At 38.4% G+C, this 18,263-nt stretch overlaps 1 protein-coding gene across 1 annotated transcript; it reads left to right on the forward strand.

Annotated features, from left to right (window-relative positions):
• Nucleotides 1-3,148: 3,148 nt before the first annotated feature.
• On the forward strand, nt 3,149-7,951 carry LOC307227328 (protein FAM177A1-like; the record flags this gene model as incomplete). The annotated part of the gene is made up of 5 exons (XM_079996608.1): nt 3,149-3,217; nt 4,424-4,642; nt 5,458-5,524; nt 6,135-6,232; nt 7,757-7,951. The coding sequence occupies 5 exons, from the start codon at nt 3,149-3,151 to the stop codon at nt 7,949-7,951; spliced, it is 648 nt and encodes a 215-aa protein (XP_079852734.1).
• Between the last annotated feature and the right edge of the window lie 10,312 nt (nt 7,952-18,263).

Here is an 18,263-nt window from a genome sequence, read left to right on the forward strand (position 1 = left end):
ATCGGCCGACATACGCTCACTGTAAAGGTGACTTCCAGACTTCCCAAAATTTTAGTTATGTGCAAAAGTGATCGGCTTTGAGCATGTGATGACTCCCATTGTGAAAATCATAAACTGCATCCTCTCCAAAGCAAAACAGCACAGGATTTTCAAGGTGCTATTGGAGATGTCAGCTGAATATGGTGACCTGCTCCTACACACCGAAATCCGATGGCTCAGCAGAGGACGAGTTTTACTTTGTTTTTTGTGACTCTTGGGTGAAATCAAAGAGTTCACGCAGTCCCAAGGCGAAGACGTCTCACCGCTAGAGGACACAGAGTGGACACTTGAACTTGCATTTTTGACGGACATTACTGGGAAACTAAACCACTTGAACTGCGAGCTGCAAGGCAAAGATAAGACTGTTGTTGATATGATAAGTGCTTTTAATTCATTTAAAGCCAAGATGAACATTTTCACATTTCATTTACAGAGAAAAAAGGTGGCGCACTTTCCCTCTGTGCAGTCGGTGCTGAAAGACAATGCTTCTGCATCTGAGACATTTGAAAACGTTGCAGAAAAGTACTGTGAAGTCATAAACAGACTTGGGCAAGAGTTTGAGAATAGGTTTTGTGGCCTTGATCAGCTTGAGCCATGTGTGTCATTCATTTCCAATCCTTTCATGAATGTGGACACAACATGCTTTGCTGAGCAACATAGTGCAACGTTCAACTTGGATGCTGGACAGGTGGAGATTGAAATCATAACATTGCAAAATGACCTCCACCTCACCAGGCTGCACCAAACTTTTGGCGCCTTGTTGACACAGAGAAGTACAGTGGTGTATGCACAGCAGCTATGAAGGTTGCCAGCCTGTTTGGTTCAACCGATCTCTGTGAATCAGCGTTTTCTGACATGAACTTCATCAAGAACAAACACAGAACGCGCCTCACTGATGCACATCTGAAAGACTCACTCACAGTTGCAGTGTCAAGTTACACACCAGATTACAGTACACTGGTGAACAGCATGCAATGCCAGTCTTCCCATTAACAAGGAAACAGATACCAGATGTTGTCAGTTGCAACATGGCAGTGCCATGGCAAATTTGAATTAAAATATTGAAGGATTTGGTTCAATTTAAAAGTGTGTTCATGACATGTAAGTTATAATTTTGTTAAAAATGCCGCAGATTTGGTCATTAGTTCAAAATGTGACAAGATTTCTTTAAAAATATGTAAGTTGATTTTTCTTTAACATTACATAATTTATAACATTTTGAAACATGGCGCAACCTAGTTCATGGTTTGTTAGTGGCTAGTGAAAATGGGACATTTTTCCTATGAAATATAGTGATGTAAGTGATCATCTGAAAATTTAACAATTACTGAGATTAATAAAGTTCTGAATATTGATATCTGTTTCCCACCTTGTTGTCATTGTTGATAATTGTGAGAAATCATTAACGTGATGTGTCTTCATATAGATGAGTATCATTAATCATTATTGATAATGTATAATTAAAGGCAAACTGAGCAAATTTGTTATTTCAGAAGAGCGTATCAAACTGGTAGCCCTTCCTATGACTCAGTACCCATGAAGTAGCTCTCAGCTTCAAAAAGGTTGGTGACCCCTGCTGTAGACCATTAATCGGCCGTGGCCAATTAGCCTCATCTCATATCTGGGAGTTTTCATTGAGGGCGGGAGAACCACGCGGCTCACAGGTTTGCTCATGTCCATAATGTCCATGCCGCTGGTGGCACGTTCATCACCGGAGCGGCCAGAGCAGCCCATGCCAGTGTCAGCAGCCTGTCTATGTCATTTCTCTCACTCGCTCGCTTTGCTCTGCCGCCCTCCAAGCCTTAGCAGTGACGTAACATTTGTCAGTTTCCTCCCACGCTTGATCTTGGAACAATCCCCCAATAATAATAATAATAATAATCATAATAATAATAATAATAGTAATAAATATAGATGCAGGCAGCAATACACAGGGTCCAGTCTAGTTGTGTTACATCTATCTATCTATCTATCTATCTATCTATCTATCAGTGACGGAAGTTGACCTTCAGTGTCGTGTGGGGCAATAATGACAATGTATGTAATGATGTATTTACGGATGCTTGTAAAGGGAAGCAAATTTACGTAATTTAGAGGTGGCGCCTTTCCGTGGATTCAATTTCCGATGGGTTACCATTCCATGACACCTGAAAAACGTTGAAGTTTTTCTGTGAGTAATTACAATTTCACGTGTCCGAGTTTTCAGACGGGTTCCAAGCACATGAATTCTTCACTCATTCCCACAGTCGGGGGGGGGCCTCGATTCAACGTGGTGACGTGTTTCTGTGGATTCATGTTTTTTCGTGTTTTTTTTCCGAATCCGGCAAAGTAATGAGTAGCACAGCGCTGCATCTAAGACAAGGTTATATCGGAATAAAATGTCTTCATTTACAAAAAGACCAAGGAGATAAAATATCAATAGAACAGCCCAGCAGACATCGACCAGGTAAGACGGTACACAGACACACACACACTCCTAGTTTGTAATCTCTATACTCTACAGAGCGACAGTCTACATTGTGCATCTGCATATTTATAGTATGATGACGTCACAAAGCGTCTTACTCTAAATCTCATCTCGTTCCGTCGAACGTTGGCGTGTCGGTGAGGCTTGAACGTTCGGTTACTTTGGGTCAGATTTTGTCGGTTTTTCACTCATTTCTGCTTCGTACATGGATCGATTTGGATGAATCTTGAGCGAGAGGATGTCTGCGACGTCCGGTTCCAACACCTCCACCGTGTTGGTAGCTTCTGCAGTTGTCCTATTCCAGACAGTTTTAGCACGAAAGATTCTGAGGAAAACAATTACAATCAAAATGATAACAATAATATAACAACAATAATAACAACAGCAATAATGTTAATAATCATAACGATTATAATAACCATCATAATCATAATCATGATAAAACCAACGTATTGAAAGCGGCGCGTGTCGTCGCGCCCGGGCACGCGGCGCGCGGTGCCACTTCCGGGTGGAGGAGCGAGCGAGACGCAGAGAGAGAGACACACAGAGAGAGAGACACACAGAGAGAGAGACACACAGAGAGAGGGAGAGACAGAGACAGAGGGAGAGACAGGCAACATGGCAGAGAGAGCGACGGACAACATGGCAGAGATATCGCTGCGCCTCACGGGCGTCAACGTGTCCGTGGGGCACAGCGTGGGTGTGGAGCAGGTGGGTCCCACACTCAGCAGCTTGTTTAAATGAGATGTTATTAGAATAATCATTTATCATTTCTTCTTCTTCTTCTTCTTCTTCTTGTCATTAATAATATTATCAGTGTTATTCATTTTATCAATAATAATATTATTATGTAAATATATATACAATGTATTAATATTATTACATTATATTATATTATAGCGCCGGTGTCTTTTTAGGGTTAATCTCTCTTCATGTCAGTTATTGTGACGTCAGATTGTGAAGCGGTTTTGTTTCTAACGTTCTATCGGTGACGGAGCGTTGCACGTTGTTATTATTATTATTATTATTATTGACTTTTTTTTTTTTGTAAATCAAAGTTATTATCATTTTCTCGTTGTAAGTATTATTCTTATTACCATTTCTATTATAGTAGTATTTTTTGTAAGGTGTCCTTGCGACAGGAGCTACTACTAATTTTATAATAACAAATAATAATAAACAATTTGTAATAATAATAATAATAATTATATTATTATTATTGTTATTATTATTATATTAATAGTAGTAATGTCCCGTCCTGTAATCTCTTATTTCTCACTTTTTTTCTTTTTATAAACAAATTGTTATAACCCTTGGAATACAATAAAAGATTTCATTACTATGATATTATTCTTATGATCATCATCATCGTCATTGTGTTTTATTTTTCATACCACATGCCTCCAACAGCAATATTTATATACAAATACGAGGCCTTAAATATCATTAAATAGTCTTGCATTTTACAATTTATGGGGTCTGAATTTCAACATACACATATTGTCTAATTTATTTTACCTATTTACGTACCTGTCCAAAGGTTCTGTGGAAAAAATTAGTAATGGTTAGATGAAGGTTATATTTATTCCACTTCCTAATCACTCACCTCGCTGTCTGACCTTAAGGAAACTGTTCTAGTAACAGTTCATAGAATCATCTAGTCCTTTTACCAAACACGTACTTGCAATACTTAATTGAAAAAGAGACACGATTCGCCCAAAAATGAAGTATAAATTAAGTTAAAATTTGTCTTAAAAGGTTCTTGATAAGTGTTAAAATGAGCTGTGGTATACATGCAGACAGCCTGATTTCTTCACTCATTCTGTTAAAGTTTGCATGAAGGATGTCTCTTTAGAGCTGGAATACAACAATGTCTATTTCTTTTTACTTCCATCCTCGTCTCTTTCCCTCCACCAGCCCCAAACCCTGAACAAGGACTTTGAGAGCGTGGAGCTGGACGGGCTGGAGGAGGAGGCGGAGGAGGTGGAGCAGGAGGTGCAACAGAGGGAGAAGGCTCCTCGCAGGATCATCCACTTCTCCAGCGGAGAGACCATGGAGGAGTACAGCACCGACGAGGAGGAGGCCGAGGACACGGAGCCCGAGCGGAAGGACCTGCTACCCGCACCGGCAGACTTGGTATAGAGTCATTCATTTTATGCCTAAATACACGTAAGGGATAATGTACAGCCAGCCGCTAATTATCGCAAAAATAGATGGACTTCTGTTCATCTCATGTTTTCCACTGTCATTTCGATGTAGCGTCACTAGATGATGCCACTAGCTAGTGTTAGCATTAGCATGTCGTGTTAGCATTAGCATCTAGGTGGAATGAAACGTGGGACGTGAAACAAGGCGGACAAGTGGTTGTCCGTGACAACGGTCATTATTAACAGATCAGTGGTCATTATTCACAAATAAATGAACGCTGATTGCCGCTGATGACCAATCAGAGTTGAGTATTCCATGGATCATAAGATGAGATAGTACACACCCACCATATGATGAAGAGATAATTATTGCCACTGAACATGGGAAAGGGGTCGACCGTTCATCTGCCTCAACCCTACTGATGGAAAACGCACGGAATTCATGTTTTATTTATTGTGGTGAAAAAAATCTGTTATGTTATAGGATTATATCTATAAAATAAAATGTATTTATAAAATAATTCATACAACATTGTATAAAAAATTTACGGTACCATAATTCTACAATTGTATTTTTAAATTAAATACAATTCCACTTCAATTTGAATGGAGACATGTAATGGAATCTTAACCATTGTACAACATTGATCGCAGTCAGCTTAAATAACTGGATCAGGGAATTATGTAGAGGACGTTTTTACATGAAGTATGTTTGTGGATGTGTTAGATTGACCTAAATGATTCAAACAAGTTCCCATGAATCAAATTGAATAATCTTTTGCTGTGGTTTTGTTTATGTTGCAGTCAAAGCTGACGTGGGGTCCGTACTTCCTGTTTCACATGTGGAGAGCCGCTACATCCACCGTTTCGGGTCAGTTCGGCTGCAGGAACTGACTTTTTCAACTTGGTTATTTTCTAAAGCTAAATTAAGATAATTATTTATATCCCCATGGTAAAAATTCTTCATAAAAATATAGGGGGAAAAAGCTCTTAATTTCCACCCAGGGGATGAATAAAGTGTTATCTTATCTTGGTTGACATTTATAATTAAAATGTATTAAGACTCGAGAGGAGTCTTAGATTATGCCATCTATTCATGTCGGAAAATATTTTGGGAGGGAGACTTATGATCTTTCAACCCCTCAGAAGTTGTACAAACCCAATATGGGAATAACAAGCATTCCAATATGAAATATCCTTTATTTCCTCTATCTGTTAAGTTCTTAGTTCCCCCCAGACATTCAGTTTTTAGTGCCTAGTCGTTCTTCTGGCAGACAACTCTTTTACTACATTTACTACAGAAAAGCAGGTAGAGCAGGAGGGCAGTCCCTCCTGAACAGAACGGCCAATTATGGGTGTGGAAGTGCTTGGCGCTGTCAAGTTGTCTGACAGGACCAGCTTGGCGTCATTCATAGTGGTGTGTTTCATCCTTTGTTGGAAACAAGGTCTTTACTACTGTGCTTCTAAAATTCCATTTTCAGCTTGTGACTACCTGGGGGAGCGGATGGCATCTCTTTTTGGCATAACATCGGCCAAATATCAGTACGCCATCGATGAATATTACCGCATGAAGAAAGAGGTACGTGATAGTCGGTGTAAGTGTATTGTGTGTAGTTGTATTTCAGACTAATTGTAGTGAATATTCATTGAAATAACACTGTTCTAACACTTTAGACCGTAGTAATATTTCAGTAAAGACATAGTAATAATTTATACCTTATATACTTTATATACCTTATCCTGGGCATAGAATTGCACTTTGTATATTTAATACATTTTTGTATATTAGGCTATTTCTGTTCTGTACATTTGGCTGTTTTATTTTTTTCAGACTGTTAAAGTGGCAATAGACAACTTTTTTGCTTTTACTTTTTGTTCATCATTATGAAGTTAATGTTGATTGCTCAGTGTAATGGCTCTAGTATAATGACACCATCTGCATTTTGATTGGTTCCCTTTAAGCCTCATTATCACTATGCATTCTGTCCTCCACTGGGTACGAACTCCCGAGGACTTGCAGGGTGAATTTACTGCACAAAGTGAGTGCGTCAACCATTGCACAACCAAAAGAAGAATCTCCCAACTAACTCGCAACTAGGCTTGGGCGATCGTGAAAAATTTTAATCAGTGATACTCACAGGGCTTTTTTTTTTAACTTTACAGGACGGAACGGGACAGTGCCTTAACTCAGTTGTGTTTAAAAATGTAGTTTCATACAAGAAGGAAACCAGCAAAAAATAAATAGATCTAAAATAAAAACACAGGAAAACCGGCTCTAAATCCTCCAATTCTCTGGGTCAGGTTTTAGTTTTCCATTTTCCATACAAATAAGAAACTAGGGAAACAATGAATTCTATATGAAAGAATATGAAAGAAATTCAGTTTCTGTGGTTGTAGTTGATTCAGACAATACACTTCACAATGACGGTTAGAACAAAGTCACAACGGCGAGAGGGGAAACATCACAGTCATTTTTTACACTTAATACAAGAAAACCTTTACACAATGAACAGCACAAATAATAAACTCAATCATAAACCCAAAACAGCTCTGAGTGGAGAGGGCTCTCCCTCTCTGCTCCCTCTCTGATCGGTTCAGGGCGGGGGATCAGTTTCACAATATGGTGACCTGCGCTTACACCGTTTCAATGCTCGGATTTTTCCTGGCGGATTAAAAAAATGAAGAAATCGCGATGACTTTGTTTAAAAGGCAAATTCCTTGTCTATGAAAATGTATTTGGTGGAATAAACTAATTCTGATTGACCAAAAAAGAGAAAATACAAATAAATATACTACATTTCAACACTTTATACCTACCTATACCTACATGTATACAAATAGTTTATCCTGTGCATAGAATCGCACTTAGTATATTCTGTGTATTTCTATATATTTGGCTATTTCTCTAGGTTTTGCTATTTTTATTTATTTTTGTTTTACATTTTTGTATTTGATTAAAAAAAGATATTCCAATTGTTGCATTATTATTCAAATTGTAAAGAAATGAACCACTCCTTACCGTGACAGATTCCTTGGACATGAAAACGTAGTAAATGGCAGATTAAAGTGATTGTGATTGTGACGTGTGTTCTCCCTGCGACAGAAGGAGGAAGAGAAGGAGGAGAACCGCTTGTCGGAGGAGGCAGAGCACCAGCTGCGCTCCCAGGACGAATGGGACGAGCCCATCACAGTGATTGAGCAGCAGTCCGACCACGGCGTCGCCTACCAGATCGCAAACGACAATCCGCCGCCTCAGGTCTCTGTCAGCGTCCTGGCCGCCGTCCCAGCAAACTCATAAATCACCTTTAACCCTTTGGTGTCTGTATGTGGTTGTTGTTTTTTTTGTTTGTTTTTTTACCTTGTTAAAGACAAGAAGAAAGATCACGATGGGTTTGTTTTTGTTTTCAGGGCACTAAGTGCTGTAGTGTAGCGCACGGCTCATGTAAGGCGGTTCTCTACTGGAGTTGTGTTGCCCGGCAACCATCTAGATCGAGGGTTTCCAACCTTTTTTTCCTCAGAGACCCCCAAAATCAAGCCTGATTAGATCAACACCCTCCTATTTGAAGCCGACTTTACACTGAATCCGACAGATGACAACGTCAAGTCAGAAGTCCATTCATTTCTATAGCAATTTCGATTCTGCGATGCTCCAATCCTCTGTGGTGCAAGATTTCCAGATAGGGATGCATTCTAAATTCATTCTAGACTCTTGCTACAAATCTTCAGATCCGGCAGTACGACCAGATGTCTCTTTTTCTATTGGATCTGGGTTTAAAATTAGGTAAATAAGTAACATATATAAAATAATGACATCATTAGTTAACGTCGGGTGACCCCATTTTCACTATAAATGAATCTCTATGAATTAAATGTATGGATTGTTTGATATTTTTAAATCGGTTTTGCACTTAGCGTCCGACATTGACAATTTGTTCATCCGACGACCACTGGGGGGAAGGATCTGACTGTCGGATGTGTTTTCGGATGCAGTGTAATTCTGGCTTTAGCAATAAAAAAAATGTCATCCTATATTAACTAGACAGCCGTCGGCAGCCACTTGGTCTCAACAGGTTCTATTTTCATGGTTGACAGAGTAAGGTTTTTAGGCAATACAATACATTAATGCGGCCTTTCCCAAACTTAAGAATGCCACAGCACAATTTGAAATCTAAAAATCTTCTCCAGCCCACCCAAACCTTCAGATCAAAAGATCAAAAATAGCTCAGATAAATGAATAACACATAATTTAAATCCCATGGCTTTGTTTTATTACTTCTGATTACTTTTTAAAATGTAAATATTTAATCAAAAATATTTTATGGTAATTTCAAACTTAATTACAAAAGTTACATTTTATTTGTTTGATTGTAAGTGACCTATCACCGCCCACCTGCAGTACCTGGTGGGCCGTTACCCACACTTTGGGAAACACTGCATTTGAACATAAAGTCATGGATTTTTGAACCAATATTTAAAGGAATTATCATCCAAGACCCCCTAAATCAAGCCTGATTCAATCTGACTTGTTAAAGGCACAATATGTGTTTTTTCATGTATTTTATTAGCCGGTTGGCGGCTATTTTTGATTGAATTGGTTCTAATGTCATGTTAGATCGTGCAAGGTTTTTAGGGGTGTACAATACATTGCAACGTATAATCATGGAGTTTGTCAATTTATATTTGAACTGACACTCATGTCGATTTTTTAACCAATATTTGACCATTAGTAGGAGAGAATCGCCCCAAATCGTCTAGGGTCTAGTGACCCTATATCTGAGCGATCTTGAATCTTTTCTGTGAATTGTCGGGTTTATAGGATTACAATCGTCTCTCCTCTGCCTTTCACTCAACCCGACACTGTGCCTAAAATCACCACCACAGCCATCTCACTGCCAGATTTTGGCAAAATCCATATTTAAAAGAGGTTTTTCAATATTTGCACGTCTTGGATTGTCCCGTGTTAATCTTCAGTTCAAACCCGGACAAAGGGCTTAACATCAGAGTCTCATAAGGATTTTATATATATATATATATATATATATATATATATAGATAGATAGATAGATAGATAGATACTTTGACCATAAAATCTAAGTGTGCACTGATGGTACAGTAGAAAACAAAAGCGTGTGTTCCCACCAAAGAAGTGATTATTTCCACACCAATATCTTCTACTATTGATCATCATTCCTGTCTGTCTTTATCTTTAATATCTAACAGTTTGTATAATATTTAATGTCTTTCCAGAAGCACTGAGCAGACACCCTTTAGCCTTAACTCTGTTGTGGTTCTCCAAACATCTCTGACCCCTCTCACAGTTTTGATTTTATTTATTTTAATGTGAAATGGTTGAATTTTAATATTATTATTATTTTTTTTTTTTTTTTTTTTTTAATCTGCCTTTTATACTTCTGAATTCACTTGTCGTTATGGTTCGTGATTATTTTAAGTGAAATGAACATTCCTGTTCGGCATTTAAAAATGCAAATGTAAAACAAGAAGGTTTATTTTTTTTAATGAGTTTAATTTTTCATGTTGATGTATATATTTCACTGAACAAACTGATGAATTAAAGTTGTTGACGTGGTTTTGATTAGTTACATAATCAAAAAAAATAATACTAATTGTCTAAAGTAATAAACGTATTTCAATCTCCCTTAAATGTGGAAATATTGATTTATTATCCATTATTTCTATAAAGCTGTTCAATAGCTGCAAAGATTGTTATTCTCATGGCTTCCCTGCAAATTTTGGATTTAATATTTTATATATTTTATTATATATACTGTATAGTATATATACAGTATATTTTGCAGGACAATTATGTTGGAATCTAGTTATCCACTCATCAAAAAATTGTTTAAATAATTAAAACAATGTATTTGAATATCCCTTAAATGCAGAATAATTTTTTTTATCTGATTTATTTGATTTATTATCCAGATGGCTTCCCTGGTGTTCGTGGGCTGTCAATCTTTATTTATAATGTTTTCCTGGAAACGGTATATCGTCAATGGCAGGAAAACAGTGCTAAAATCTCCCTGATATTCACTAGTTTCTGCTGATTTATGCTTCTTCATCTGTGGAAAGTCTGGCGTGGAGATGATCTTTGTATGTGAAACAAAGCTCCCACTGTGGGTCGGCAGTGAGGTCAGCACCCTGTGGACCGGCTCCACAGAGCAGCCTTTCTGGGGGGCAGATTGGGCTTCCCCTGGTCCAACATGACCCCCCTCAAAACGGTCCCACCACCATGGTTACACTTTAATACTGAAATATGATACGTTCCAGAATATGATATGTTCCAGAAACACAATAGTGGGGTGATACAGGACGTTTTTTTGATTTTTGGTGTGAATTATTAACATGGTATAGTCACGCACCAAATTGGTTTTCAAACAACCCTCTACCACCAGAAAGTTTGAAAACTTAAGAATTTTTATATGAATATACTGTCAAAAAGCATCCATCCATGTGTTGTCCATGTCAGCATTTTCACATGATGCTCTACTTAAAGGATAGCTCTGCCATTTTCAACCCAGGCCTTAATTGCAACAAAAAAGAAAGAAAACATTTAAAAAAGAAAGAAAAATAAATAAAACCTGAATCTTCTTTTTGAAAATGGGAAGCTCACAAAACGTCATTAACATTCAAATGCCTCAATTTACATTCTTTATATGTTAAACAAAAAAAACCAAAGGTCGATTCACAATGCCACAAACACTTTTCAGGACATTTGTGCTACCGAAAGAGACTAGAAACAGGGTAGTTGGGCCGCCTCCTACAAAGTCGTTTTCAAAAAAATTTCATATTTTGTCATTCAAAACATGGTCAAAACAACACCACGACACATGGAACTATAATGCACTTTCACTGTTTTTTGAAAGGGAGATTCAACTTTTGTAATTGAGGCTTAAACATTTGCCTCACTGGACTGCATTGAAGCCGAGGGTCTGCAGAGTAGTGGTAAGTTTCTCAACAGTAAAACGTTGTAAACAGTTCTAAATTATGGGAACCAACACCTTAATTTATTCCCTACAGTTCCATGGTGGCGGTATAGTGCTGTGGTCAGAACATTCTAATTTCTAACACTGAGCTGTGTTGATGAGGTGAATAAAGAGGACATTCAGTCGCCACGACGATGGTTTTACACTGAATGCATTGAGATTCACAGACAATACTCTGCCCACACACAGTGAACACACACACTACTTACAATAGACAGACAGAATGTGGAAATGTGCAATAAAACCTTACAGTGAACTACAGAATAGAATATGACAATATACACATAAGCCCCAAATAAAATAAATATAACCAAGAATATAACATTAAAATTAAACAAAGCAAAATGTAATTACTGTATATAAAATACAATAAAATCAATTAAACCAGAGATTCCCAGTGGTTATAGTATGTTTTCTGTCTGCACATGATGAATATTACAGATAGATGTTGTTGTTTGACCTGGGATGGAAGGAGCCTGAGGGTGAAGATACAACCCTCATTAAGAGCAAAATCCTTCAAAAACAGCTTCTGGCTGTTTTTCTTTAAATCTTGATCATGAATTAATCTGCCCTTTTAAACAAATTGAAATTGAGAAATACCCCCCAAAATGGAGATGTTATTTCAGACCTTTGATGTTTCTTGGGGTTCAGGGGTTGACTTTGGCTTGTAGGTTTCAAAATAAGGTGAAATTAAGTTCTGCCTTATTATATTCCTAAATATGCTAATATTATTTTGTAAATATATTTTTCTGAACAAAATTGTTCGATATGCTATTGCATTTATGTATGAAATAAATTATTTATAAAGCTTAATATTTTGTATTGTGTATAGGCTTTTTTGTCCACAAGGGGTAAATCTATCATTGTCTTTGATCTTTACATTTAATCTCTAAATGGATCAGTTGTAAATTTATGAACACAGGTAATTAAATGGTTAAAAATAATAATAAATGAATTGATATCATCGAAACTTGGGTGATAACTATTTTCCTGGTAAATCCCATGAATACACTGACCTCTGAAAGTCATGAGACCATATTAAAAGATGTCTTTATCTATAGATGTCTCTATCTATAGATGTCTCTATCTATAGATGTCTCTATCGCTATAAATGTCTCTCTATTGTCTGATATTTTGTTTAAAATTAATGACTCAATGACTTAAACACTGAATTTATTCTGATGCTCATGCTTCATTTTCTGCAACATTGTTTTGTTAGAATTTGTTAATATTTGTGCAGGTTTGCTTCTAATCAGTTCTATAGTAAATCAGTTATAAAGTGAATCAGTTATATGCTAAATCAGTTGTATAGTAAATCAGTTGTATAGTAAATCAGTTATATAGTAAATCAGTAAATTAGTTATATAGTAAATCAGTTATATAGTTAATTAGTTATAAAGTAAATTGGTTATATAGTAAATTAGTTATATAGTTAATTAGTTATAAAGTAAATTAGTTATATAGTAAATCAGTTATATAGTTAATTAGTTATAAAGTAAATTAGTTATATAGTAAATTAGTTATATTGTAAATCAGTTATATAGTTAATCAGTTATATAGTAAATTATTTATATAGTAAATCAGTTGTATAGTAAATAGGTTCTAATGTATAGTGAATCAATTGTATAGTGAATCAGTTATATAGTAAATCAGTTATATAGTAAATTAGTTATATAGTAAATCAGTTGTATAGTAAATCAGTTATATAGTAAATCATTTGTATACTATAGTACATAGCAAACTATTGTTGTAGTAACTATATAGTATAATAAGTGTAGATCGTTTATTGTTGAACGTCAAAATGACTACCAGCCACTAGGTGACAGTGTTGCTTCTAGCAGAAGGGGTGACTAACGGGTGATGCAGGAAACTGAGTAAAAAATCACCAGTGTGGACCGAAGAAAGCAGTAGAAGGTTCATCAATACATTTCAAAATAGTACATTTGAAATGTCCTCCACACAGAGAAAATATATATAAGTAGCATGTAAAATAAAGCCTAACATGGGAAATGTGCTGGTATAAACAGTTATTTTACCAATTCATTCCAAATGGAGAGATAGAGTTTTTATGATGGTGACTGTTTTGGTGATGAATATAATTTGTTAGATTTAGAGTAGTACTATTTTTACTGTAACAAGAAATATAGACACATCAGGGAAGTTCACTTTGTGACTCCCAGAATATTCTGGCTGTGGTCAACAGTGTTAATTATGGGATGTAAAGTCACACATCCAGTCATCTGGACATCCAGCCATCTGGGTGTGATGATTAAAGGGGAAAAACAATACTTAGCAATCAATGTGCCTCCATGCTGCTCCTGCATGACTCCATCAGAGCTGGAATTTCTGTGGAGCAGTTTTTTGCGGTGCGCTGATGTGCTGCTGCCATGAACAACACATCTGCAACTATAGAGCAGTTGAGACATGTTTCTGTTCTGATGAGATGAGATGAGATGAGATGAGATGAGATGAGACAAGATGACATGAGCTGAGACGAGATGAGACAACATGAGACCAGGCGAGACAAGACGACATGGGATAAGGTGAGACGACAGAAGACGAGATGAGACAAGGTGAGACGAGACGAGGGGACATGAGAAGACATGAGGAGACATAAGATGAATCTAGATGAGATGAGGCAAGATGAGACAAGAAGACATGAGGTGAGACGAGACGAGATGAGACAACATGAGATTACATGAGATGAGACAAGATGCGTGAGATGAGACGCCATGAGACAAGATGGGACAAGGCAAGATGAGACACGACAGCATAAGATGAGACAAGATGAGGTGAGGTTAGACGAGACAATAGAAGACGGGATGAGATGAGATGAGACGAGGCGACATGAGAAGACATGACATGAGATGAGACGAAATGACACTCCACGAGACCAGGGTCTGGGGGGCAGGAAGGGTGTGAGTGATTTGGGTTTTACTTGCTTAGAGGACTTGCACAACCACATCCCGCAATTTTAACTGCAATTACTGTATCAACAGCACACATTGACTGCTGGGGTTTCCTGGGTGGCAGGGCACTGGTGGGTTGGTAAAGAAGAAGAATGAAGAAGAAGAATCTTTATTTGTCACCCGGCACACACACCACAACACATGCACTCATGCGGTGATGGCAACCAACACACAAAATGCTTCAAATGGTGGCCGGTGAAAGGAGTCCTCTGCTTTTAACCAATCCTGGCTTGTCCTTCCTCCGGGGGGGCAGCCACGAGCAGTGGGCAGCGTACAGCGACGACAATTTGCAAATGTCCATCCCTGGTCAGATGAGGATGTTCTGCATGTTTCTGATGGGGTCCTTACTGGTGTTACGAGGAGGAAACCCCATGTGAGCACGGGGAGAAAATGCAAACTCCACACAGAAAGGCCCCTAATCGAGAGATATGGTGATAAGGTATGGGGGTGTGGCTGGTCAGGGGGCCCACCGGGTGGGCCCGCTGGCTGGGCCCAGGTGCATCTATTGCCGGGTGGTTTCTGGCCTGCTACAACCCGGCAGGGCTGTGGAGAGCGCTGCCAGGGGTGTGGGATGGGTTGCGGGAGGCGGGTGTAGGCCTTGCTCCCGCTGCGTGGCTTCTCTGCAGAAGGCGCCCCGGGTGCTGGGGTGGGGGGAGAGCCAACATATGCTGTCTGCAGGTGTCGGAGGGCGGGGGCGTCATCCGTGGCCAGGTATAGCGGGCCTCGCCTTTGTGCAGATCATTGATGGGCATTGGGGTCCTGCCGCCTCGCCTGTGGGGCGGGCGGTCCTGGCGGGTTGGATTGTCCCGCCAGGGCATGGCTCCAGGTCTGTTGTCTGCGCCTGGCACCCGTGGCCCGTTTTTGGCCTGCAGGTGTGTCTAATGGCAGCACACGGAGGTGGGTTGTATGTGTGCGTTACGGGGGGGCAGGTTCTCCTTGCACTCTCTGGGAATGGTTTATGCTCCTCAGGGTCGTGCAGAGGTGTTGCTCCGTGGGCTCCCAGCTTCTCTGTGGGCTGGGGGGGTTTCTGTGGTTGCTCGGGCCTTTCCTGCAGTCATGGAGTGCCTATTCAGCTGTGGGACACAGGGGCGACTGCATGGCTTTTTCCACTGCGTGGAGGCACTACACTAGAAATAATAGGATCAGTGGACACACACACATGCACACACACACACACACACACACACATACAGGTGGACTCATCACAGGCACACACACACCACCAGCACCTGCTTTGATCGACCCCCAACATTCTCCTGGTTACATCCCTCTCCTTTTCATTTTCCTCAACTTAATTAACTGTTATGTCGATACATGCTGTGGTCTGATGTTTCCATGTTTACATTTTTTCCATGTACATGTTCAGGTTCTGTGTTTATTTGTCTCACCCGCAGTATTCCCCTCTCTTGGAGTAGTAAAGATGATAAGTTGTTTATGGACCAAAACATGTTCAGATTGTTCTCCAAAGAGGGGGATTGGTAGCGGTTCTGTGTAACAGAAAGCTGTGCTCCTTTCATCACACAGGTCGTCCACAGGACAGAGTTATCGCAGCAGTTCTTGATGATTAAAGAATGAATAAAGAGTTGCATTGCAGGTTGAGAACTTGAACTCCACTTGCAGACTAACTAGACTACTGTGTTTTGAATGCAACGGCACAAATACTCTGTGTTGTATGCCCAGCATGCTGACAACACAGGTAAAAAGAAGAGAGAAGACATGAGATGAGATGAGACAATATTAGATGAGAGGAGACAACATGAGATGAGATGATATGATATGAGATAAGATGAGGTGAGATAAAGGGGAAGGAGGAAATATTGTAAATTTTTGTAAAAATGTTTGTAAAATGTTCCTATTTTGTATATTTTGTGTATGTTATGTACAGTATATATATATATATATATATATATAAAATAAAATAAATAAATAAATATATATATATATATATATATATATATATATACACATTTTTCAGTTTCATTATATATATTAAATATTTAAAAGGGTAATATAATTTGTATATTTATATATAGACCTTTTTATAGATTATAAAATTATCTATATATACTGTATATGTCTATGTTTATATTTTTCATCTGTATATATATATATATATATATATATGTCAAATTAATTTAAGAAAATATGAACAATAATCAGAAAATTTCACAAAAAGTAGGAGAAGTAAGCTGAGAAAATGTACAAAACTGGAGTATGGTGCATGCAATTTTCTGACATACAGTTGGTTCTTGCATGTAGCACATACAGATCCTTGCAAACGTAATACTTGCTCAGTGTCTACACATCTTCAATATCTATATCTAATATACCACAATATACCACACTTTTTAAAATGTCTTCACCATTTCACTTTTTACTTGACTCAAAGAAACGTTTTGGTTATAAAACATGAATGAATTTCCTGCAAAAAAAATTAAAATTGTGATCTTCCATGTCTGCTGTGGTTCTTCTCAGACCACAGTTAGATTTCAAATTCTGCACATAGTGCCCTTTACACACACACACACACACACACACACACACACACACACACACACACACACACACACACACACACACACACACACACACACACACACACACACACACACACACACACAGCCCTGGAAAGTCCCTGGCGCTGCACTTCCTCGTCTCTGCACAGTGCACCCTTCGCTGCAGGTTGCCGGTGCAGGTGGTTGCCGGGTTGCCAGATAAACAACAATAGGCAAAGACAACGCCACCTTTGACCCCAAAGCAGCTGTGCACAGCTCCACTCTGCTGCTGCTGCTGCTGCTGCTTGTTTGGAAGAAACAGAGGTTAGTGTCATTATACTGAACACAAGCTGATAAAACCTTATTGTGATCGATTACTATGTAATTTTGACTGATCTGCGGTTGCCAGGTATGCAGCATTTCAGGTCAGTCTTTCTTGTAATTGGAAATGTAGTTTTTTGTATCGAAAAGGCACAATAACACAAACAATAATAACAGTAGGAGGTTTCGTTCTTTTTGCATTCCCAAGTTTCCAACACAGTATCGACTGATGCATGATGCCTGCGACTGTAAAGTAAAACCCTAGCTCAATGCAAACACACAAATCCAAAGTCTCTGGATGAGTCACTGTGAGTATTCCACCTCCCATACATATGCTTTCCTAGGAGCCCAAAGAGCACGTCGGCTTTGACTTTGTTTTAAACCGGTGTGTGCGCTAATTCACAGGGTGGAGACTCCTGTTTTTTTTGCTCCTGTTTTTAAAGAATGGCTTATGTAAGTGTTTGGTCCCATTTGGTCATGAAATCTCCTCCTCAGCGCTAGTGCACGTTGGCTGGTGCACATTGCCTGGGTGTGTGTGGAGGGAAGACATGGACGCCCCAAGCAAGTGTTTGGTACTTTCCTATCCAAGCAGCAGACCAATTGAACAACCAGTCCATTTATCTCATACATAAATATGAGGAAAAAGAGGTTGTAAAAAATCGAATAATATATTTATATTATTTATTAGTAATAATAACAATATTTATCATTATTATTATTATTATTATTATTATTATTATTATTATTATTATTATGTGTATTATTTTTATTGTTATTATTATTATTATTATTATTATATAGTTCATATATATATACATTTA

The sequence above is a fragment of the Zeus faber genome (genome assembly GCF_960531495.2).
Source record: "Zeus faber genome assembly, chromosome: 2".
NCBI classification, from domain to species: Eukaryota; Metazoa; Chordata; class Actinopteri; order Zeiformes; family Zeidae; genus Zeus; species Zeus faber.